Here is a 24,782-nt window from a genome sequence, read left to right on the forward strand (position 1 = left end):
TTTAAAAAAAAAGAAATTATTTAAATATTGCAAACTGCTTGCTACACATATAGCACACAGTTGCTACAATTTAGACCACACAGACAATGCTGCAGCACTCTGGTTTGACTGCAAATGCAATACTGGCTTTTAAAAGGCTGTATTGTACTAAAGAATGACTGGAATGAAGGCTGGCTGATTGCACATACCCAAATCTTCATGCCTGGTGCCATTGCACCTCTTGTCCTACCCTAGCTACACAGATTCTGGTATCAGCTGCTACTTTTATATATCCTGCTAGGAACTTATGTACTACAAGTGTTGTCAGTTTGAGGGTTTGGCAATTTTTTTCATTTGTGGAGATGGGGACAGGTTTGAAGGAAAATATCTTATTATGTGAGTTGTAGTGTTGCCTGTTGAGGGAGTTGATGGATATATTATCTTTCAGTAATGAGGTGATAATTTTTATAAAGTACTCATTAAAGCGGTCTGTCTTTTTTTGGGGGGGTGACCTGGTGATGGGTTTAATTGGACCATTTTGCCAAGTTTGAGAAGGCTATTGACAGAATACTGCAATTGTTTGGGGTTGTTTTGCTGGTTTCATTGGAGGTTAGTGCAGTATTTTTTGTTCTAATCTGATTCTTTTTGTAGCAAGGCTGATGCATTGTTTGAATTGTTTAAGGGTTTTTTTGACTTTTTTACTGCAGCCAAGCTTTTTATGCCTTGCCCTATTTCTCATAATTTTTTTTTTGCATGTCTTTGCAGAGAGCTAAAGGGAAGAGTTAATTTTTATTTTCTTACTGGGGCTTTTTTCACTGAGTATGTTAATAAAGATTCAGTTGAATTCCTGGGTAGCATCATTTGCTGTAGGGTACAGCAGAAATGTTCCGTGTTGAACTTGGTTAAGTCTTGAAAGAAACTAGATCACTGATTTTTAGGTTGATAGCTAGGGAACCTCTCAGCGAATGTTGAAATGTGGTCACTTAAAATATTTGGATGTGTGTCTCAGTTTGAGAAACTGGGGTTTTATTAGGAAAAATCCAGTCTAGGCTTGTAGCCTTATCACTTGTCTTATTTATAGTTTGAATAAGTTATTGGAAGCTGTACAAGTTTATAGAAGAAGAGGGGGAGTTGGATGTTTTGTCCAAGCAGATGATTAGGTCACCTACTATGATGGTTTCACAAGGGGTATTAAAAGATGACCAAGACAGTGTCTTCAGCTGTTGTCAGTGTTACTGCTTGGGGGAATATATACTCCAGTAATGTATAAAGTCTTGCAGGTGTGATCCAAGCATTAGCTGGACAGGTAAAAAGCCTTATTGCCAGACACTGGATGGACTTAAAAACACAAACAGAAACAAAACAGCAGAGGAGTAGTAAATCAAGTGAGACATTCAAGTGACAATAAATAAAGTCTTCAAGGAACATGATACAGAACAAGGTTGGGAAAATATAATAATGAGGTGGGGAAATGCCTGTAATGTTGCAAAATAAAAAATGGGGGTCAAAACAGTTATGGGGTTATTCAAGATGTTGAGAATAAGAAAAGAGATTCAAATGATCATACGTACTAGGAAAAAGGGAAGGCAATGAAGATATGTCAGCTTAGAAAGACTGAGGGATAACAAACAGGGGAAAGATGAAAGTAACGTAGGATAGGAAGGAAGGACATTTTTAATAAGGTGGTAGAGGAAAGGCATCAAAAACATTCAATATGAGAGGACTGCTGTAGGTTTGAGCCCTGACACAGATGGATTCTACAATAGTAATATTTGTATTCTAAGATAGCTTTACAATTTTCGGTGCTGGGACAATGTGTGTACCATTGCACATTCAGGTTTTCTTTCTGTAGCTTTCTTCCTCTTTGTTGCACAATAAAGGAACACATCACTGTAAAGAATAAAACTAAAAACATTTATTAAGATATATATTTTATAATTAGATGGAAAATAATTCTGAATATGTACCATGAGCCATAAGATAAATTGGTAGATATGAGCAAGCAGACACGTCAGTCATTGAGGACAAAATGCAAACTCTCTCCAGACAAAATCGGTTTGCATCAAACATAAGCTATGCGTAGTAAATTAGTGTTTTGGGATAGTTCCTTTGAAATGTTTCTGAGAGCAAGTATGTTAAAAATACTCAGCATATAGAAAGGAAACAAAGCATCCACTGCGGCACAGGGTTGTTTAAAACGTGTTTTATTTATTAGCAGTTATGACAACATATGCTACTGACACGTTAAGATGTATGCTGAATATTGCCAACTCAACTGTATTATACAGAAAAAAGAATAGCGCAAAAGAGATCTGTGTAGCAAATATTTCACATTGTATCAAATAAGGTAGACACCACATAGTCAGAAGAAACTCCATTAATCAGTCCTTTTCCATTATTATGGATAAACCAGCAGGGAACAAAGGTGCCATGTTTCAAATCCGTTCTGTAGTCAATCTGCTTGCCCCTAGAATGTGACAAAATAGAGTTATGTAAAAATGAGTACAAAATAGAATGGTGGTTCAGAGATGGGGGTATTTAGTTTCATACCTGGTAACCGTGAGTTTGTTGCCTTTGACAATCATTGTAGCATCTGATTTTCCAGGGTCAGATCCAGGATGGATATCATAAACCTCAAAGTCCAGATCATGAAAAAACTGGCCTAAAAGAAAAGACAAAAAATAACTTATCACTCTGCAGTGTAAATTATGTGCTTCATAGGGAAAATGTCTCTGAATAACATCCGTCGTCAGTAAATGTCATAACAGTGATCCTGCAATAGTGTACACAGGACACGCAGCTCACCAGGTGTACAGCTAATACTTTATTAAATATAATGTCAAGTGCCCTCATCCCATCAACATGTGGGACTTCATCAGAATGCTGTCCATTCACCAAATGTAACTTTTAGTATCTTGCGTATCAAAACATATGACCACCAACATCCAATCACGTCCGTGCATAAGCATGTGGGCTGCCCTTACATCTTCTTGCAAAACAAACATACAATCTTATAAAACCACAGATCCTGTTAAAATTACTACTAGAACATCCATAATTGGTATAAATCCTTCCTGAATGCTGATCATTTTATAAAATGCATATTTGAAAATATAAATAGTGTCATAATATAAAATAACAAAAATGTAAACTACAATACTATAATAATTAAAATAATCAGAAAATTGCCTCAGTTTTGCTGATCGTAGTTTTAAAACATTCAAAGTAGAAATATTAACTTTCAAACCTAGCAATTTAAAAGCATTTAATCTTAACTTCCAGACTATTGATACTCCAGTCTATTCTCCCAGCAGCCCCATCTAGAATTTCTTTCCACCTTTTACAGTATAAAGAATAAAAAACAAGTTTAAAATTGCTACACATCGTTGAGTGCTTGTAAAAAGCATTATATCATAACCATGCTTATAAATCGTAGTTTTTAACATTCTATTTTTCCAATATAAAATCCATCACACGTGGAGTATAATGACAAGTAAATAACCCAACTAGTCTCAATGTTAAAATAACCCTGGCAACCTTTTATAACTCAACTAGTCTCAATGTTAAAATAACCCTGGCAATCTTTTATAACTCAACTAGTCTCAATGTTAAAATAACCCTGGCAACCTTTTATCTTATATTCAGTCCCCAAAACGTATGAGCCATCATAGATATAATGGTGGTATTTACAGTGTCCACACTTGGCCATCTTATTTTATTATTAGTTGAGGGCGATATATTACCTCCATACTCTAAAACCATCCTTAATGTTTTTCCCTTTTGAAACAATTAATGGTGCCTCCCCTAATTTAATCCCTCAACTAATAAATAAAATTGTGGAGATTGTAAATACTACTGTTATAACTATAATGGTCCATATGCTATGTGGGTGTATGGACTATCTGCTCCAAGGTGTTAGTGTTTACAGAGTCCTGGAATCTCTGGTCCTTTACATTTGTAAGTCTGGGGTTGTCTAGTTATTTCATTTTGTAGTGTAGTAGTTGAAGTCACCCGCAAATATGACACTGGGTTAAATGGTAAGAGCCTCCAGTAAGTCCAAGGATGTGACTTACCCTCTCCATGCATATTATCTCAATAGTTAGTGATGTGTATACCAATAGAAAAAGGTATTATGGGGAATTCAGTAGTAAACATAACAAAATGCACCCCCAATATCAACAGGCAAGCTGCAGGGGTACAATAAATAATAAATGAAAGAGTGATGAGTAACCATGAACAATGGACACTGTCTGGTCATTTTCTGAAGAATCAGCTCCCAACTCTACTTACGAATAGAAGAATAACGTATTTATATTATTACAGGAACAGAAATGTGATGCACAGAAAACCATGCCTGGGTTATTAACATAGCAGGACACATGATCTACAAGAAGAACAGAGACTATAAAGGAAAACAGTGAAAGATGATAGCCTTATATACAAGGAGCGATCAGTGCAACCAAACAAGTGAGTAAACAAGTACAAGATGCTATGTAGAGCAAACTGGAAGTTGGAAATGGTCCTCTTGCTCAGTTTATATACTGTCTCCAGTGATCCCACAAAAAGTATTAACGTGTACTGTGCCAGGAGAATGGGGCATACACTGCCTCCTCCAATGCTTCAGAGCAAATATTTTTACTACAGAAGGAGTAGGTGGCCAACACCCTAATCTGTCTACTGATTCTACTTTCTCCTTCCCGATAAAGTCAGAGTGACTCTACTGTTTCTTCCTCTTGATAAATCCAGACCATAACAAATAGGCTGCACCTTTCCAACATTTGTAATTTAACTGATAGACTAATGCTGACTCTCTTGCAATTAAGGAGGAGAATTACTGTCCACTATTTATTTTTCTACGGGATAGGCAACACTTTCAACTAACCCTCTCTCATATCCTACTCACTACTCTAACTCTATTCTATCTCTAGGTTACAGGAGGACTTTTTATTTTCTCACATTCAACAGTGTTGTAATTTGTATTACTTTCATATCTCCATCCAAGGTTAGAATATTGAAGGTCACAGTCCCTCTAACATTCAGTCTAGTACAGTCCTTCCTACATTCCCAGTTTATACGTATGATTCCATTAATGTACCTTAATCCATGAGCTCCAATGCTGACTATGATAAGACTTCCCCTCATGTACTGTTATCATTTAACACTAAGTGGCAACCACACGCTGCATTGCTAATAACCTGCCATAGATTTTTCTCATCTATAAGCAGCAATAAATCATGTACTATCCATATACCCAATACAGTTAGTCTTCCATCTTTATCACTATACTAAATAAAGTACCTATGTCACAAGAAAAGCATTAATTAGCCAAATATATGTATTACATGACAGAAACCTCACTCTGCCTTCCAGCAAAAACCCTGCCACACTGATCTGTAAGCTAAACCACAGCATATGTTCTCTTACAAAGAGATATACCTATTTGTATGGTACTATTACCTAACATACAAAATACTCAAATCAATGGACATCCATGTCAACCTGGCCACAACAGCAACAACACTTAATCCATCTCCAGACCAACCCCAGATCCTTCTGAACAAATGCTCAACAAGTTAACAGATTGAGCCCAAAAGGAGGAATCTTACATTTACATGCCTTAATACCTATAGTTTAAAATAAATGAACCAATCCATCCAGAATGAGCTAGACTAGCTATTTAAGCAACCAACCAGGTACAATATTCAAACAGGAAAACATACCACTCCATACCTCATTATTATAAAACAGTCCAACCATTGCACAGTTATTAACATCCTACACAACGGACTTAGTGGTCACACTGCTACATAATTTATCCATCGTCGTTCAGGACAATTTGCCATAACCCACAAATTGTTGACATTTGATCAATCTCCAGACAAAAATTATACACACTTGTTCAGAAACTGTTCTCCACCTTATACAAGATCCAGTAAATGGTCAATCATTTTTTATCAAGTCAGGATTCACTCTTCCCTATCTCTTGTAGAAAATTAAGGAGACAAAAATGCCCTTGGATCTCAAATGATATCATAAATTGTGTTAAACAAAGAGTTAAGGCTGAAAAAGATGTAAGCAAAATGCTCCAAATGACCAAAGGCACCAAGCTTATCTCTCCTTCAGAAAACAGACCAGAATAGCAACCACCTCTGCCAAGACCCTATTCTTAAGGGAAATACAGAGTAAGATAAATTTCCTCACAAACCAAATTACTAGTCTGGCAGCTCACTGATTATGTGTCACCGGCAGGTATGTTCCTAGCCTTGAGCTGCATATTACCCTAGCCTAGGATGATACCACAATATAAACAAAAAATCATTGACTTTAATAATTGGCTTACTTTCTGGTGTCATTTTAAGGGGATCCAGTTTCTGTCAGCCTGGGTTGACATGATCGATAGACCTTGATGCTTTGCCAGAGATGGTCTCTATCTGTTACCCCTGTGATTTCAGCTACTGGCAAAGGCTCTTGTCATCCCCATATTGTCTTTTTTTAGTCAATGACATAAGGACCTCAAGGTTATGCTGCTAAATGTTATGACTCTTAGCATGAAACTGCACTCACTAGAAGCAGTCCTCATCTTGCAAGCCACTGACATCTGTACAGTCATGGAGACCTGGTTCAAGTCTGTGGAGAGCACCCTAGCCATACTGGGTTACACCTCCTACCACAGGTTTAGACCGCAAATGGAAGGCATGAAAACTAAAAAAGAGGTGTATTAATAGTCAATAAAGATAAATACACTTCCAGATTGGTTAAACAGTATGATTCCATAGAGAGACACTTCAGGTGTAGCTAACAGTTGGTAGGACTCCTGTTCATGTCATTGTCAACTGCAGGTCCCCTCCATGAATTAACACACCCACTCTGCCTGTAACATACCCACTCTGCCAGTTTGGATATACTGGAATCCATCAAGATACATCCAGACACTGTGGTTCTGGGTGATTTTATTTAACCATCCATTGACTGGGTAAATTACTCGTGCTCAAACTCACTTGCCCAAAAGTTCCTCAAGTTCATTAACTCCAATGCCCTGGATCAGCTGCTTGACACCCCAACTAGGAGTGCCAGCATCTTGGATCTTGTGCTTACCAATATGAGGTACCACTGTAGCACCCTCACTGCGAGGTCGTCCCTTGTCAGACCTGACCACAAATCAGTCTCATTCAAAGCAACTATCACATCAACCACCCCCCCCCCACCCAGCAGCCACTAAACTAACAAACTTCTCCAAAGCAGATTACATCCTTCTAAGGGATGGTATAAATAGCTTCATTGCACCTCCCCCCTCAGATGTAAATGGCAATTATGCTGACTTCTACACAAATGCTTTTTACAAACACCTGTATAACTCCACTGACATGGCTGTACCTGATAGAATCAAAATGAGCTCTTCAGGGAAGAGCTAACCTGCCTGGTGGGCAACTGCAATCAGCAGACTTTAAAATAAGAGAAATTGTTGTCAAAAAGTAAGAGGGATTGTGCCCTAAACTGGAAACACTCACCTCTCAGCATAAACAAGCATATAAGACTTCTTGTGAAATCCACCAAAGCAAACTATGGATCCAAATTAGTGTCCTCAACTAAGGACAACCATAAGGTATTCTTTAGTTAAATCTGTAGCCTAAAAGGCAAGACCCAGATTTGCACCAAACTGGTGGTTAATGATACTGCATATACTGAGCCTGCGGATATAGTGAACCTGTTAGCTGACAGGTTCTGTGAAAACTTCACTCCCCTGTCTCCACCACACATACTCCATGACTTTCCTTCCACCTGTCCCCCACCTGCCATCTCTAGACTCTAGAGAGCAGGTCATAAATGCCTTCTCTAAGGCCAAAAAAAAACAGCATCGATAGGACCTAATAACATCTCAAGCTGTGTCCTACATGGTCTCCAACAAGAATTAGCAACACCATTGGGTACTCTTTTCAATCATAGTCTAACCACCGGCTTAATCTCAGATGAATGGAAAATGGCCACTGTTATTCCCTTGTACAAAGGTGGTGCTTCCATTGACCCCAAGAACTGTAGACCTATTAAACTGACTAGCCTTATCTGCAAGGCTATAGAGTGAATCATCATGGAACTTATCAACAAAGATATCGGTAATCTCCAAACACTTGGGCCTACTCAGTTTGGATTTGTCAAAGCGAGATCATGCCTGTTAAACCTGATGGACTTCTTCAAGACAGTCACCAGAGCCCTGGATGAGGGGAAAACTGTGCATACAAACTACTTGGACTTGGCCAAGGCTTTTGACACTATTCCCCATGGAGGCATTATTGACAAACTCACCCAGCTAGGTACCGACCCTTATATCGTTAGGTAGATCACTAACTGGCTCACCAATAGACGCCACACAGCCAAAATAGGGGAATCCACCTTCAACAGTAGACCCGTAACCAGTGGTGTTCCACAGGGATCGGTTATGGGACCCCTACTGTTTGGAATCTCTTTGAAGTACAAGTAAAATGTCTGTGGCTGACAAGATTTGCTGATGACTGCAAACTGGGAGCAGTCACAGAATCCCCAAATGATGTCAACATCCTACAAGAGGATCTTATGCAAACAAATGATTGGCACCAAAGTCACGGCCTTAAAGTCAATACAAAAAAATGTATTATCATCCCTTACGGTAAGGGCGATGCTCCTGCTAGCTACCACATCAATATCAACACCCTAACCATGCACTCAGTGGTTTGAGACCCTGGCATACAGGTTGACAGCAACCTTACTTTTGATCACCATGTTCACGCAGTGGTAAGAAGGGTATTCGATATTGCTCATCTCATAAGTAAGGGAATTGCCTCCAGGTAAAAAATAAATAAATAAATAAATAAATAAAAAGGTTACAAACCTTTATGTAATTTTCCTCCATCAGGCCAATAATTGAGAACAATGCCCCTTTTGATATATACCTTTCCAGGCACCTGTAGCAATTGGAGTGACCATAAAAGTTCCTCACAAGGAGAATTCAAGGTATTCAGCATCTGTTCTATGTGGATCGGCTGAAATCACTGTCATTTTACTTTGTTTCATACAGCCTTATTCAGAGGGATCTCTGCCTTGCGTATAAGGAAATCTCTAATTCTGCTTTATTGGAAAACTTTAAGTCCAATGGCTCATGGATTACTCGCTCTAAATACCTTAACCTGGTATGTGACATTAATAGAACCTGCTGGAGGGACAGGCTTGTCTCCCAGAGGTCACCGCAAATCTGGAACAGACTCTCAATTCATGTCAAGCACAGTACCTCTTTGGCCCTCTTCAAGTGCAGTCTGGATGATTGGATGAGTAGCCATAAATTCACCCCAGGGGGTTCCACCTGTGTCTCTTTTGAACAGGGGCAATAGGTGCTGATCATGGAAACAAGGGCAGAACTTGGCTAGGCTTGTAAGGGCCCTAGGGCCATTAGTCTAGTAACTTCGTATGATCCAATGACAGCAATGCAGTTAATAACTTAATAATAATCAATAATCAATAACTCAGCAGATCACTATAAAGACTTTTTTTATTTTCTCTATCCCAGCTCCCCCACCCCCGATAGTACTTCCTCAGGGTACAACACAGTACCAGGTTATATTATCTTAGCAGACTATACAGCCACATTCTACATTAAAGAAATTTGAGTAAAGGAAATTAAATCCTTGTTAAAAAATTAAAACTCTCACCTGCTAACATAAATTCACTACACCCTACCTTCCTCAGGAGAACAGCTCACACAATTACCAAACCTCTTACCTTCATTTCCAGCCAATGTCTTGTTATAGAAATTATTCCACCAGTTCTAAAACACCCCATCATTACTCCACTTAGAACGCTACATTCCGCCAAAGGTTACAGACTAATCACCACCCTCTGCCCCCAAGCTAAAATATTTAAAAATATTTCTATACAAACAAATGATTACACATATCAGTAACTATGGCCTTGTCCCTGATTAACAGAATTAATTTTGAAATGCATTTAATGCCTCCACAGCCCTTCAACAATGGCCTCATTACAGCTGGTTTATCTGTAGATATGGCTAGGGCATTTCAAACTGTAAATAACAAAATTAGGTATAAACCCCTAAGGTGTCCACTGCATAGCAATCTGGCTCAAAGGTAGGAGCCAAGAGGTTAAGGTAGGGAAGTCTACTTCTATAAAAAGGTAAAAAGGCCAGTCAGAAGCAGAGTTCCAAAAGGATCAGTGATCTGGCTTTTCTGGCATCTGCTTCTCTGAAGTCAAGGCTAATATCAAGGGCTTCTGGCTGACCATGTTTGTAGATGATTGCAAATTTGGTGCAGCCATAAAATCACCCAAAGGCAAAAATACCCACAAAGAAGGCATAACACAGACCAATAACTGGTGGCAGAGACATAGTGTAAAACTCAATGCCAAGAAATGCATAATAGTATTGTTTTGAAAGATGGATACCCCTGGAAACTATCACATTGATAATACATCCCTATGTGTACACCCAGAGATCAGAGATTGGAGAACACGTGTAAACAGGAATCTGGTCTTTGACCATCGTGAGTCTATGGTAGTAAGGAATTCATTCTATGCTGACCAATCTATAAGCAAAGGTACGGCATTTATGTCTGAGAAGGTCATTGCTTCTCTGTACTCAGCCCTCATCAGGCCAGTGATGAGTGCAGTGCCCCCACTGGTATACATTCGTCAGATATATGCAAAAACTGGAGCTTCCACAGAGGTTCCTCACAAAAGGAATACAGGAGGTAAACATGTCCTATGCAGACCATCTCATAACCCTATCCCTGTACTCGGTCTCCTACAGGCTACTGAGAGGTGATCTATGCCTGGCCTACAAAGTGTCCTCTGATCCTGTTTTTATGGACCTGTTGTACATCTACAAAATGGGTAGCTTCAGAATTACCTGATCTAGAGACCTAAACCTTTATCTGCAACATAAAACGCACATGTTGGAAGGAGAGGTGCTTGTCTTAGGAGCTGCCCTTTTTCTGGAACTGGCTTCTGACTCATATGAAGCAGAGTTTTTCTTTAATCCAGTTCAAGTGTAACTTGGACCAATGGATGTGAAATTAGAAATGTATACCTGGTCTGACATACATGTCTCTGTTAGATAGAGGTACTCTGTAAAGGCTTGATAATTGGTGCACAAGCCTATATAGACATCTTAAAATAATCCTCTGGCATCACGGTGGTGCAATGCTTAGCCTTGCCACCTCACAGCAAGAGGTTCACTGGTTTGATTCTCAGCTGGGGTGCTTTCTGTGCGGAGTCTGCATGTCCTCCCTGTGGTCACGTGGGTTTCCTCCGGGTGCTCCGGTTTCCTCCCACCTCCCAAAGACATGCAGTAGGTGAATTGGACACTTTAAATTGGACCTAGGCATGAGTGCGTGCATGTGTGTGCCTTCTGTGGAAGGTTGGGCACCGGGCTGGCAACTTGACACCGTAAAACTCCACTGCCAATCATGAGTAGACAGATGATCCACTGTGGCGACCCCTAACCGGGAAAAGCCGAAAGAAGAAAATAATCCTCTGGCATCAAAATTTGCCAGATACATTTATAAAGCAGGAGAGGTTTAAAAAGGCCACCTGGGGCTATTAGCCTATTAATCAGCTATGAACCTTTGCATTTTTTTGCAGACTGTTCACCACCAAGCTACAAAATTTCAGCTTTGGAATGAATATTACAAAATGGTTTCAACACTCTTCATAATATAGAACTTTTAAGTCCTTTCTAACAACCAACTTTCATGAAAAGGTGCAGTTATCACAGGTGTCGTACTGGGATCAATTTTAGGGCCGCTGGTGTTCTCATGATTTGTTAGTGACCTCACAGAGGACTTTCCATCATTTGACATTATTCTCATGATTTGTTAGTGACCTCACAGAGGACTTTCCATCATTTGACATTATACACTGGCAACATACTCTGCTCCTAGATGGTCACAAACTCTCCTCTTGCATGCAAAACTAACTTCACTTCTCTTTTCTTCTCTTCTCTCTCCTCCACACAGGGACAGAGAGTAACAACCTCCCCCATTTACCATAAAAAGGCTAACGTGATGCTCTTTTCCACCCTTGCCCCCTACAAATTGCAAGGACTACCTTACTGCACAATAACAGATAACTGTAACAATAGCACTCTCTTTATCTCAGAATACAAATACTAAAGACATGCAGGTAGGTGTGTGTGTCTTGTGTGAATGTTGGGTGCTGGGCTGGCAACTTGACACCGTAAAAACACCACTGCCAATCAGTCTGTGGACTGGTAATCTGTTGTGGCAACCCCTAAACAGGAAAAGTCAAAAGACAATGCTTTTTACATATACTTAAGCATTACTCTTATCCCGTCCTTCTTCTTCAGCATTCATAGTAACAATATAGTTATTGAAGTACTCACACAACTAAAATTATGCTATAGATTATCTCACCTTCTGTCACCTGCTACACTCATTTCCCTTTCTAAAAATGTCCTTCTTCCAAGGCTAGAGTACAAACTACCACTGCTAAACTCATATTCCTCCTACAACACCCACAGACTTCAGACTGTTGAAAAACAAAACCGGCAGAGTCACATTGCTTGAAGGGCTTCATACCCACCACAGCAGCCTTCTTAAGAAAGTAATTTGGCTACCTGTAACTGAAAAATGTACCTACGAAGTACGTACACTCTAAGTTTAAATGAAGGGTACTGTCCCTCCTCAAGGAGAAAACTTCCTTTCAGATAATAGTTGTACACTTAAAAAAACAGCCAATAAAAGATCATTGTATATACCTGCTTTAAAAACAATTACTGGAGAGTGTGCATTTCCAGATTGGGCCCTACTCTGTAGAGTAATCGACCACCAGAGACAAAAACCAAGATACTCTTCAAGGATTGAAATCATGACTGGCAGATTATTGCCAACATGATACAGCTTGTAAGTGCTTCAAGGATAATACCCAGTCCTTGTACACTCGCAGCCAAAACCACACAATGATAGGTAAGCAATACCTCAAGCTGATACAGACCTAGGAATGGAAGTATATATTGTATGCATTGTTTATACAAGTGCAAACATACGCTGATGTATGCCTAGGAGTGGAAGTATATATCATATACATTGTTTGGCCAAACATCTGCACTCATGGCCAGGCAGTTAAATTTAGGTTACTCAACAAAACTGCTTCTCACCATGATTTTCTATATCTTTCAGTATTCTTGTTTAATATGTCTGTCTCTGATTAAAGTGTTTCTGTCTAAACTTGATTTTCTTTAATGAATGAATGAATGAATGATTTTAGCCATCTCGACTTGTTTTTCCTAAATGAATGGTTGTAGCCATCTTGTATAATTGTACTAAAGTATTGCTTAAAAGTAACAAACAGGCTAATACACTCAAGTGTACCAGCCTTTGATAGCAATTTAGTCGAAAACAAAGCATTTACTGCATTTTTTTCTGTCTGTTTGCAAAAAAAAAAAAAAAAAATTTCTCCTTTCCTAAACTTTCCTAGCTAGTTGTTCCAGTGATCAGATTTTGCTGATCCCTGGGCTTTGTATTTGGTTTCTGTGTTCCTCCATTTTCTTGTGTGGCCAGAGGTAGTTTCTTTACTCACCAGTGGGAGTGGGGAGTACTGAGCTGCTTGTTTGTCCTCAGAGGAGTGGTTAGAAGCAGCAACTAGTAATTCGTTGGCCATTTTGGGTCATTTCCTGTTTTTTCCAGCCCCCTGCTATAAAGCACGCTTTGGCGGGCTTTTCTGGCATTAGAGAACTTGGCATAGCTCCTTGTGGTCCCCTGCAGAGTTCCTAAGCCAGCAGAGAGCAGAAAAAGCAACTTTCTTGATTATAAGTATTTTTTAAACTTTTTAGTTTGCATTTTTCAATCTTTTGAGCTTTTCGACTACTGTTTGTGCCTATATTACTGTTTTATTACCTTATTTTCCTGTTTTTGTGAGCTTATATTGTTGATTGCACTTGTGGGCTAAAGTATTGCTTAAAAGTAACAAACAGGCTAATACACTCAAGTGTACCAGCCTTTGATAGCAATTTAGTCGAAAACAAAGCATTTACTGCATTTTTCTGTCTGTTTGCAAAACCAAAAAAATATTTCTCCTTTCCTAAACTTTCCTAGCTAGTTGTTCCAGTGATCACATTTTGCTGATCCCTGGGCTTTGTATTTGGTTTCTGTGTTCCTCCATTTTCTTGTGTGGCCAGAGGTAGTTTCTTTACTCACCAGTGGGAGTGGGGAGTACTGAGCTGCTTGTTTGTCCTCAGAGGAGTGGTTAGAAGCAGCAACTAGTAATTTGTCGGCCATTTTGGGTCATTTCCTGTTTTTTCCAGCTCCCTGCTATAAAGCACGCGTTAGCTGAGCTGCTACCGTTGCACACTAGGGCAGCGCCGGTTAATCAGATTTAAACTATTAGGGCTACCTAAAGTCCACTCTTCAAATTTTCCCTTAAAACTACCTTCCTCAAAGTATACTACTGTTCTATTTAGTGTATCCTACAACTATAAATTATCTCTACTTGACTCCCAAGTAGACTATTCTCTATCTGTATAGCGAAGCACTTGCTCCTACAGTACTTATCACCTCGATACAGCACTCTTGCTATAGAAAGTACCCCAAAATAGCAAACCCCATTTCTCGGTCACCCACATCCCCCAGAACCTTTTCTTAAGTTTTTCTGTCTATTCCTTCTAGCATGTCGAGGGATCAGTTGCTAATGTCCTCTCCAGCTCAGCTGGTGAACCTGGGAATATTGAGGCAATGTTACAATTGCCTCATGTACACAGACAACCCTCTCCTCCTCCCACAAAACACAAATACATGCGAGAGATACAACTATACGGCCAAACTGGAGGCTGAGCTCTCTCAACATAGGACTGGCATGACCAGACAGGAGGAGAAGGTAACCACACACACTATAGACCCAGTCTCACATAATACCATCACAACCTCAAATCATACACATAAACACACAAAGACATACTCGGAGGCTCTGATCAAAAATCTACCAAAACAGCAGAGGCCACCAAAGCAGACACCCAAACAACTACCACCTCAGAACACAACACCTGCAACACATAGACCACACAGTCAGAGTGTCAAGCAGTCACAGCCCTTAAGGCCAAACACAATGCCAGACACACTAGTCATTGGTGACTCCATAGTCAGACACACTGACATCCCGCTCACCAGACTGAGTAAGGAGAAGGTCACAGTAAGCTGCCTGTCGGGTGCTAGAATCCGCCACATAACGCATGCACTCAGGTCTCTCAACAGCAGGTACAAGTACGACTCAATCATTGTCCACGCTGGTGTTAACGACCTGAGACGTTCCTCCTTGGACTACATGAAAAGAGACATAGAGGAGCTCTCTGATTATGTAGCCCAAGCAGGTATGACCCTGACCTTGAGCAGTATCCTACCTTCACCAAGAATGATGCCACAATACAGAGATAAGATGATCAGCTTTAACAATTGGCTTAAACTCTGGTGTCATTCAAAGGGGATCCAATGTCTGTCTGCCTGGGATGACATGCTGGACAAGCCACGCTGCTTCGCAAGGGATGGCTTGCACTTGTCACCCTGGGATTCCGGATTTTGGCAAAGGCTCTTGCCACCCCATAGTGCCTTTTAGGCAAGGCTCAAATTCTAAACCTACCACCCTAGAACAAAACAAAGAAAAAACTAAGGGTAATGCTGCTCAATGCCAGAAGTCTCAACCTCAAGATGCACGCACTCGAGGCCCTTCTCAGTATGGAGAACATCGATGTCTGTGCTGTGACAGAAACCTGGTTCAAGGCTCCTGAGAGCACCCCAGCACTATCAGGTTTTACCTCATATCATACGTTCCGGCCCCAAAACCCAGACAATACCAAGAAAGGAGGAGGGGTATCCATATTCATCAAGGACACCCACACCTCAAGATTGGTGGCATCGCACGATGCATCGGAAACCATCCAGGTGCAATTAACCATAGGCAAGATTGCTCTGCAATTTGTAGCATGTTACAGGCCACCCTCGCAAACTCAGGAACCTCATATGGCCTTCCTGAAAACACTGGAGGGGATAAATGTATCTCCGAACACCATCATACTAGGTGACTTCAACTACCCTAATATAGACTGGGAACACTACTCAAGCCCAAACACTCTAGCCCAAAAGTTCCTGGAATTCATAAACTCAAATGCCATGGAACAACTAGTCACCATCCCCACAAGAGGAGAAAACATGCTTGATCTCATCATCACGAACATGGGAGCACAATGTTCAACGCCGGAAGTATACCCCTCACTGGTGAGATCTGATCACAAACTAATCTCGCTGGAGGTCCTCATCCCACCCCCACCCGAAATGAAAAAGAGCACAGTAAGGAACTTCTCGAAAGCCGACTTCACACTTCTAAAGACTAGTGTGGTCTCCTTTAAGGCCCCTGAGCGGCGGTTAACATTACTCAAACCGCTGAATCACTTACAAATGCCTTCTACCAGCACCTGCAGGGCTGCATGGATCAGGCAATCCCAAGCAAAACAAAGACTCTTTGTACCAAAGGCAAGCGTCCAGTCTGGTGGACCCCAGCCATAAACAAACTCTACAACAAAAGGAGAAAGCTACTACAAGATAGAGCAAAATCCTTAAAAGGTAAGACACCGCTGATCACTATAAGTAAAAAGCTAAGAGCTCTCATAAAATCATCCAAAGCTAATTTTGAGAAAAAAATAGCTAAGGACTCTAAAGACAACCATAAGGCATTCTTTAGCTATGTCAGAAACCTAGGAGGAAACTCCCAGATATGCTCAGAATTAGTTCAAAATGATGTGAAGATTACTGATCCTACAGACATTGCCAACATACTGGCTGACAGGTTCAGTGCAAACTTCTCCCCCCCCAAAGGAGAGATATCTATACCAAATGATTGTAGCCCCCCAAACATCTCTAACGTCCAGGTGAGAACTGCTCTCTCCAAGGCAAAGAACACAGCATCCATGGGACCTGATGGTGTCCCCGGCTGTGTGCTCCATGAACTCAACGAGGAATTAAACCCACAGTTAGGACAGCTGTTTAATCTTAGTCTCACCTCCGGATACGTACCCAGGGAGTGGCGCACAGCGACTGTAGTCCCACTCCACAAAGGCGGTGCCTCCACCAACCCTGGAAATTACCGTCCCATTAGCTTGACAAGCCTTATCTGCAAAGCCATGGAGAGGATCATAATGGATCTCATAAATAAAGACATAGGGAACTTGCAGACTTTGGATCCAACCCAGTTTGGCTTTGTCAAAGGCAGATCATGCCTATTAAAGTTGGTTGACTTTTTCGAAACAGTCACCAAGGCCATTGACGAGGGAAAGGCAGTCCATACAGCCTACCTAGACCTGGCGAAGGCTTTTGATACAATACCTCACTCGGGTATCATTGAAAAACTCATCAACTTAAATGTAAACCCATACATTACAAGATGGGTTGCAAACTGGCTGAGTGACAGAACCCACAGGGTCAGAGTTGCTGGCGCCATGTCAGACTCAAAGCCTGTCACAAGTGGTGTCCCACAGGGCTCAGTCCTGGGCCCACTCTTGTTTGGCATCTACTTTTCTGAAGTACAAGCAAACACAGGAGGGTTATGGCTGACAAAGTTTGCAGATGACTGCAAACTGGGCGCCGTAGTTGAAAACACATCCAACACAGATATCCTTCAGAAGGGTCTCACAGAAATGGATAACTGGTGCCAGAGCCATGGCCTAAAGTTAAATGCCAAGAAATGCATAGTCATACCCTTCGGGAAAAATAAGGTTACCCCTAGCTACCATATAGGTGGAAATCCCCTGAACACAGAAGAAGTTATTAGGGACCTGGGAACCCAGGATGACAGTAGCCTTTCATTCAACACTCATATTGCTAAAGTAGTTAGGAAGACCTTCTACATTGCCCACCTTATCATGAAGGGATTCACATCTAGATCAAGGGAAGTCATAGTCTCCCTATACTCATCACTCATCAGACCAATGATCGAGTACAATGCCCCATTCGGAATGTATCTGACCCGACACTTGCAGCAGCTGGAGAGGCCACAAAAGTTCCTCACCAAAAGGATAAAGGGTCTCAAAAATCTGTCTTATGCTGCCCGACTGAAAGAACTCCAGTTATATTCAGTTGCTTACCGCTTGCTCAGAGGTGACCTATGCCTGACATACAAGGCCATGTCAAACCCAGATTTGATGAACATGCTTCATCTCAAAAATCTAGATCCCTCAGAGCCACAAGGGCAGGAGACTTAAACCTCGACACGGTTATTAATAGGACGTGCTGGAGGGATAGATTCATCACCCAAAGACTCCCTATGCTGTGGAACAAAATCCCGGTTTATGTGAGGCAGATCACCTCGCTGGCCTTGTTCAAGAGGAATCTTGACCAATGGATGGGAGATCGCAGATACACCCCAGGGGTTACCTCAGTGTCACTGCTTGACAGAGGCACAGCAAAATAATGGGCATAGTTTCTCCAAACTAAAGGGGTGGCGTAAGCCACAAAACTATGGGCTAGGCTTATAAATGCCCTCGGGCAGATAGCCTAGTATGAACCTATGAACCTATGAACCTAAGTCATAGTGTATAATTTAAGCAACTGTCCAATAAACAGTATGGTAATATTCAGTCATAGTATATAATTTATGAAAGTGTAAAACTATTATGTCAAAATGAAAATTCTGTATCCTTGTCTTGTAAGCTCGAGTCAAGAGTTAAAGGGTTATTTGTACCAGCTCAATAATCCAGTTTACAAACATACAAACAAACAAACAAACAATAAATAAATAAATAAATATACAATTAAGGTATGTATTAATGTGAAGAAAGTTTAGCTGAATCATCAAATACTTCCCCATCAACGTAATGAACAGGTACATTTTTAATATCTAACAGGGGGCAGGCTTTAGTCAGTTAGTAATAGAACCAGCTAAAGAAAGAAAGAGTTCTGGACATGATGTTCTCAAATGCAGGGGGAGAGACAGCCTCACCTATGGAAGCAGGTGGCTTTTAGGAAATTACTAATCACAGATCAGTCGAATTCACTATTGACTCACTGTAAATCATGTCAAGAAGATACTGACAAAATGGGAGACGACCTGAGGAAAGGTCTACTATATATAAATGAAAGTAGTGTGGACAGACATTATGAGACACACAAAAACTGCCAACCGAGTAATAACAGACCTTCATGTCAAACAAACAGGCAAGTAGGAAAGAGTTATCATTCACAAATAAAGTGGCATCGAAGTCATAGAAACATACCACAGTCAGGAAAATAAGGAGCACATAAGAATGAAAATATTCCACGCTGATTCTTTATCCTCACTGGTATTTGGCCTTATCCTCACCCTGTGTTGTTTACTTAAATTGATTAGGCTATGGATACAGGATGAATCAATAAAAAACAAGCATGTCAAGAGACACTTCATTTTGTGGATGGTCTAAGGCTGTATAGTGGATGGTCTAAGGCTGTATAGCGCAGTGACGGCTGGTGACTTCAAATCAAGGGGGAGCTGCAGGAGACAGCTGAATGGGTGGGGTCAAGGGAAAGGGGTGTGGCCAACTAGAAAAGGGAGGAGCTATGCTCAAAACCACAAAAACTAACTTTAATTAAATACGCTGCCCTGGGTGGTAAACCATCATTATGAGAGTCCAATGAAGACAAAAATAAGTGTAGAAGAATAAAAATATTTCAATGCATTGGCTGCATGACAGCTTACTTAATATCTAGATGGAAACAAAAGGTTGTGAGGCATGAAAAAATAAATTACTTTTTAAATACATTACTGGAATGCCAGTCAAAATCAAGTACAAGAAAACCCAGAAGCACTCAACTCAAACCACTTCTCCTTGCACTGCAGTTCTAATTATAATTTATATTCAGCTTTATTAAAGTACCAAGTAACATGCTAAAAGTAGAAATCTCTGTGATGCCCCCACTTGTAAAAATGTTTCTTATCCAAAAAAGACCTGCTGCCTGACAACTATCTACTTGTTTCATGGGGAAAACATGTAAGTAAAAAATGAAAAGCAAACAAGAAACAAGCTCAAGATACATTGCTTAAAGGATTACTGTACAGGTTATGGACCACACATGATTGGCATTCTGTTTAGTTTATGGGTAAAGTCTGTAGAGATGACTGAAAGTCTCCAACAAGTGTAATGAGCTTTTTAAAATAATGAAATCCTGTCCTTTAATACCCAAGGCTTATACATTATCTAGTCAAGTATTCTCTGCATGGCAACAACAGAAAGGCTTTCAATGTTGGCAATTCTTTAACAGTATGCTTATTAAAGCTTACTTGCATCTTACGATCTCAGACAAGCTTACCTTATGGTCATTAAAGCATTGCTACTTAAACACAGAGCAACAGGCACTTTGAGTAATAAGCATAATTCAACAGTACAAAAATATGACTGAAACCAGACCTTTCTGCAAAATCAAGGACAGATGAAAAGCCACTGTAGTACTTGTGTCTACCTTGGATGGGGGGGGGGGCACACACTGCACATTTACACTACATAACTACTCCTTGCCTTGCTTGGACACATCCAGAGTCACTACATGGTGGGGTGGGGTGCAACAAGTATGTCACAATTTGAAATGTCTCTGGCTGACTGTGATGGCCCTGACACATTTGTCATACCTCTCAACCTCAGAGCAAGAAATCTGGACAAAGCCATACACAGAAGTGGGACAAATGCCCAAAAATAAGGACAATTTTTAAATATTGCTCTAATAAACTTAGAAAGATAATAGAATCGGTCTTGCATTAGTATGACTTTTCTGAAGGGTATAAAATCTAAAACTCAAATGTCTGTCATTATTTTGTAACTTCAGTCTTTAGTGATTTGTCACTAATTTGCCAAAAAACACAATTTTATGAAAAATGGACCAAATGTGATGCAAAACTATAAAATAGCCACATAATATAGCTGGGAACCTGTCAAAGAAGGGACACTTTAATATTAGTACTGCTAACTTGAGCAGCTGACAAAATAAAAGAATCTACATGCATTTCAAGTAATCTATAACTTTGATTATTACAGTTATTTCTTAATTGTAAACCCTCCATGTTTTCTTCCAAAATTGCTATTTTGCGGAGGGATTATTAGGGGGAAGAGCAACATTTTGAGCCAAAATCGGGGACAGTTGAGAGGTTGGCTATGCCTAATTCTATAAAGCAATGTATGTGGCTGCACCTCTCAACCTGTTAATGCAGTAAATCTGAACAAGGCCAAATATATTGGGGGAACATATAAACAGTACTAAAAATTGCTCTTGTATAAATTGAGACAGCTGACAGAATAACAGTTCTTACTTTAGCATGCATTTTTCTGAAGGTTATGAAGTCTGAAACTCAGTGTATCATTATGTAGTGACTTAATTTCTAAATGATTTGCCAGAAAACTATAAATCTTATGAAGAACAAACCCAAAATAAGAAGCAAAAATCTATTCATTCTTTGAAAATCTGGACAGTTGGGAGGTATAGTTCAGCTGGGCCTGTCTGAGTTTGCTGCCCTTCCCCCCTGACAAAATCATGGTTGAATGGAGCCTCTGCAGCCATTCCAATGAACCATTACTTGGCTACTTCACTCCATTTACCATAAACACTAATGTGCATACTGCTTTACTTCTATGATGAGTTGGACTTCATTTGAAGGTTTTATTTTGTATTTTACAGCACAAACACTAAGTCATCTACTAAACAAAGCAATGCAGTCTCACAATGAAAACTTAGCATTAAAACTTCTCTGCCCTTGAAACTCACATTCATTGAAACAGCATTGAAACCCACATTCAAAGAAAATACATTTTGCCAGTGGCAGATAAAGATTAATTTTGGGCTGTTTTCAAATCATAGGCCCCTTGCATATGAAACATACATGTACTCTTTGATACACCTTCCTCATTGTACTAAATTATATTCCTTGTACAATATATTACAGTTGTTAGAGGGCATTTTAAATTTGTTTTGAAATTTTTTCCAGTAAGCAATGAAACAAAATGCATGCACCCATAATGACAAAACTGCCCAGTTCAGAACATTTATCAAAAAAGTCTACTCAGACTTCCACAGTCCACCATTATCAGTAAATATGCACAATTCTACAGTCCATTAACAGTAAATATCTCTGAAGAAGTTAAAGTCATCTAAATAATTCCACATTAAAGAAATCTGTACTAATGAAGAGGTTGCTGCTAGCAAACACCTTTATATTTCATGGTTTCATCGAAAAATAAAGTGTCTTATTTATTATAGGAATAAATTGCCTATATTACATTAAAAAAATGATAAGCTAGTAATATTGCAAGAGGAAATGGATGGCAAACTGATAACGAACTCATAGTTAGTATCTTCACCAAGGAGAACATTCTCATTACAGCAGCATCCTCCCCTTGTGGGAGTAGAACCCACAGCCTTCTGCATCAAAGGTAAGTACACAACTTGGTGTGCTATTAACAAGGCAAACCAGCTTCACTTAAGCAGCACTAAACTTCTGTTCCCCTGCAGCTCTCAGCTCCTTGTAAAATCTACTCAATACTCAACTTCGCAGCACAAGAAAACTGGAAAAAGCCAAAATGTATGGGGGGGTGGGTCAAAAGCCCAAAGACCAGGGACACAAACATTGCTTGTATAATCTTGGAAAGTTGCTAGAACCATACATTTTACTGCCAAGCTCCCTGTGCAAAACAGTCAGAGCAACATACCACTACGCCAAATCAGCTGCTTTGTAAAAGAGGAAGACTGAAACTTAAATGGTTATCATTTAGTGAATTCAGTTCTCACCATGGCTGTCAACCTCTTAGTACAAAACACCTGGACAAACCCAGTAATGAGGGAATACAGCCCTCAAACATTCAATGAATTCAGTTCTTGCCATAGCTGTCAACCTTAGCACAAAAAACCTGGACGAAGCCAATAATGGGGGAATACAGTCCCAAAAATAGGGACAAATTTCAAATATTCATCTTATAAACTTAGAAAATTGCTAGAATAAAAGGTTGTGTTACGGTTGTGTTACTATGTATTTTCGGAAGAACATGAAGTCTGAAATTCAAATGCCTGTCAATTTTACTGCTGACAGAATAAAAACAATTTTCAGCAGAGACCCAGGGAGAAATACTGCAGACACGTCTTTGTAAAATGACAGGGCACCAGAGCAAATCCACACAAACACAGGGAGGAGATGCAGACTCCACACAGAAGGAACCCCAGCCAGGAATCAAACCAGAAATCCTATAGCTGTGAGGCAACAATACTACCACTGCACCATCAAATATGCAAGGACTTAAACATTCAGAAACCTGAAGTCTAAAATTCAAATGCCTGTCAATTTTATTTAACATTTATTAATCAGGACAGTCTGACTTGGAACAAAAAAAAAATTTCAGCAGAGGCCCAGGAAGAAATAATGCAGACATGTCTCTGTAACATGGGAGGACACAAAAGCAAACCCACACAAACACAGGGAGAAGATAAAGACCCCACAAAGAAGGCACCCCAGCCAAGAAGCAAACCTGAGAACCTGCAGCTGTGAGGCAGCAATGCTACTACTGCCAAGGTCCCTCTGCAAAACAGTCTAGAGCAACATACCACTATGCCAAATCAGCTGCTTTGTGAAAGAGAGGAAGACTGAAACTTAAATGGCTATCATTTAATGAATTCAGTTCTCACCATAGCTGTCAACCTCTTAGCACAAAACATCTGGACAAACCCAGTAATGAGGGAATACAGCCCTCAAACATATTCAGTGAATTCAGTTCTTGCCATAGCTGTCAACCTTAGCACAAAAAATCTGGACAAAGCCACTAACAGGGTATTACAGTCCCAAAAATAAGGACACATTTCAAATAGCCATCTTATAAACTTAAAAAATTGCTATAATAAAAGGTTGTGTAACTATATATTTATTGCTAGAATAAAATATTGTTTTACTATGTATTTTCTGAAGAATATGAAGTCTGAAATTCAAATGCCTGTCAATTTTACTTCTGACGGAACAAAAACAATTTTCAGCAGAGGCCCAGGGAGAAATACTGTAGACACATGTCTTTGTAAAATGGCAGGACACCAGAGCAAATCCACACAAACACAGGGATAAGATGCAGACTCCACACAGAAGGCACCCCAGCCAAGAATCAAACCAGAAAACCTACAGCTGTGAGGCAACAATACTGCCACTGCACCATCAAATATGCAAGAAGCTAAACATTCAGAAACCTGAAGTCTGAAATTCAAATGCCTGTCAATTTTATTTAACATTTGTTAATCAGGACAGTCTAACTTGGAATAAAAAAAAAACAATTCTCAGCAGAGGCCCAGGAAGAAATAATGCAGACATGTCTTTGTAAAATGGGAGGACACAAAAGCAAACCCACATAAACACAGGGAGAAGATACAGACCCCCCCCCCCACAAAGAAGGCACCCCAGTCAAGAAGCAAACCTGAGGACCTGCAGCTGTGAGGCAACAATGCTACTTCTGCACCATCAAATATCAAGCATTGCAACATTTATAAACCACAGATATTATGAGGAACAGATCAGATCAAATATGAGGCAAAAATCTGCAATTGTTTTACAAATGGTGGTGGGTAGAGAATTCAGGTCTTTAACACCTGCATACAAGGTACAGGGTTCAAGCCTGAGGCATTCCCTACCACACCACCATGAGCCTAACCACCTGTATATTGCACTAGGGGCACACACACACACACGCACACACACTTACCTGGTCCTGTAGTAAATCCCTGTCCGCAAAACCACCATTAAATCCAGATCCCTGTCCAAAACCCCCCAACGAGTGC

The 24,782-nt window shown here is 40.1% G+C and overlaps 1 protein-coding gene across 5 annotated transcripts in view; it reads right to left on the reverse strand.

Moving 5' to 3' along the window:
* Positions 1–2,167: 2,167 nt before the first annotated feature.
* The window catches only part of LOC122807829 (inter-alpha-trypsin inhibitor heavy chain H3-like), a 1,807,468-nt gene continuing 1,784,853 nt past the window's right edge, over positions 2,168–24,782 (reverse strand). For all 5 annotated transcript variants that reach the window (XM_044078927.1, XM_044078926.1, XM_044078925.1 and 2 more), the window contains 2 exons: positions 2,530–2,641; positions 2,168–2,446 (listed from right to left, as the gene is read on the reverse strand). In XM_044078927.1, the coding sequence (XP_043934862.1) occupies positions 2,308–2,446; positions 2,530–2,641 (251 nt within the window). In that variant the 3' untranslated portion in view covers positions 2,168–2,307. The remainder of the gene's footprint in view (positions 2,447–2,529; positions 2,642–24,782) is intronic.

This window comes from Protopterus annectens, chromosome 7.part1 (assembly GCF_019279795.1).
Source record: "Protopterus annectens isolate FY-2018-M chromosome 7.part1, PAN1.0, whole genome shotgun sequence".
NCBI lineage: Eukaryota > Metazoa > Chordata > Ceratodontiformes > Protopteridae > Protopterus > Protopterus annectens.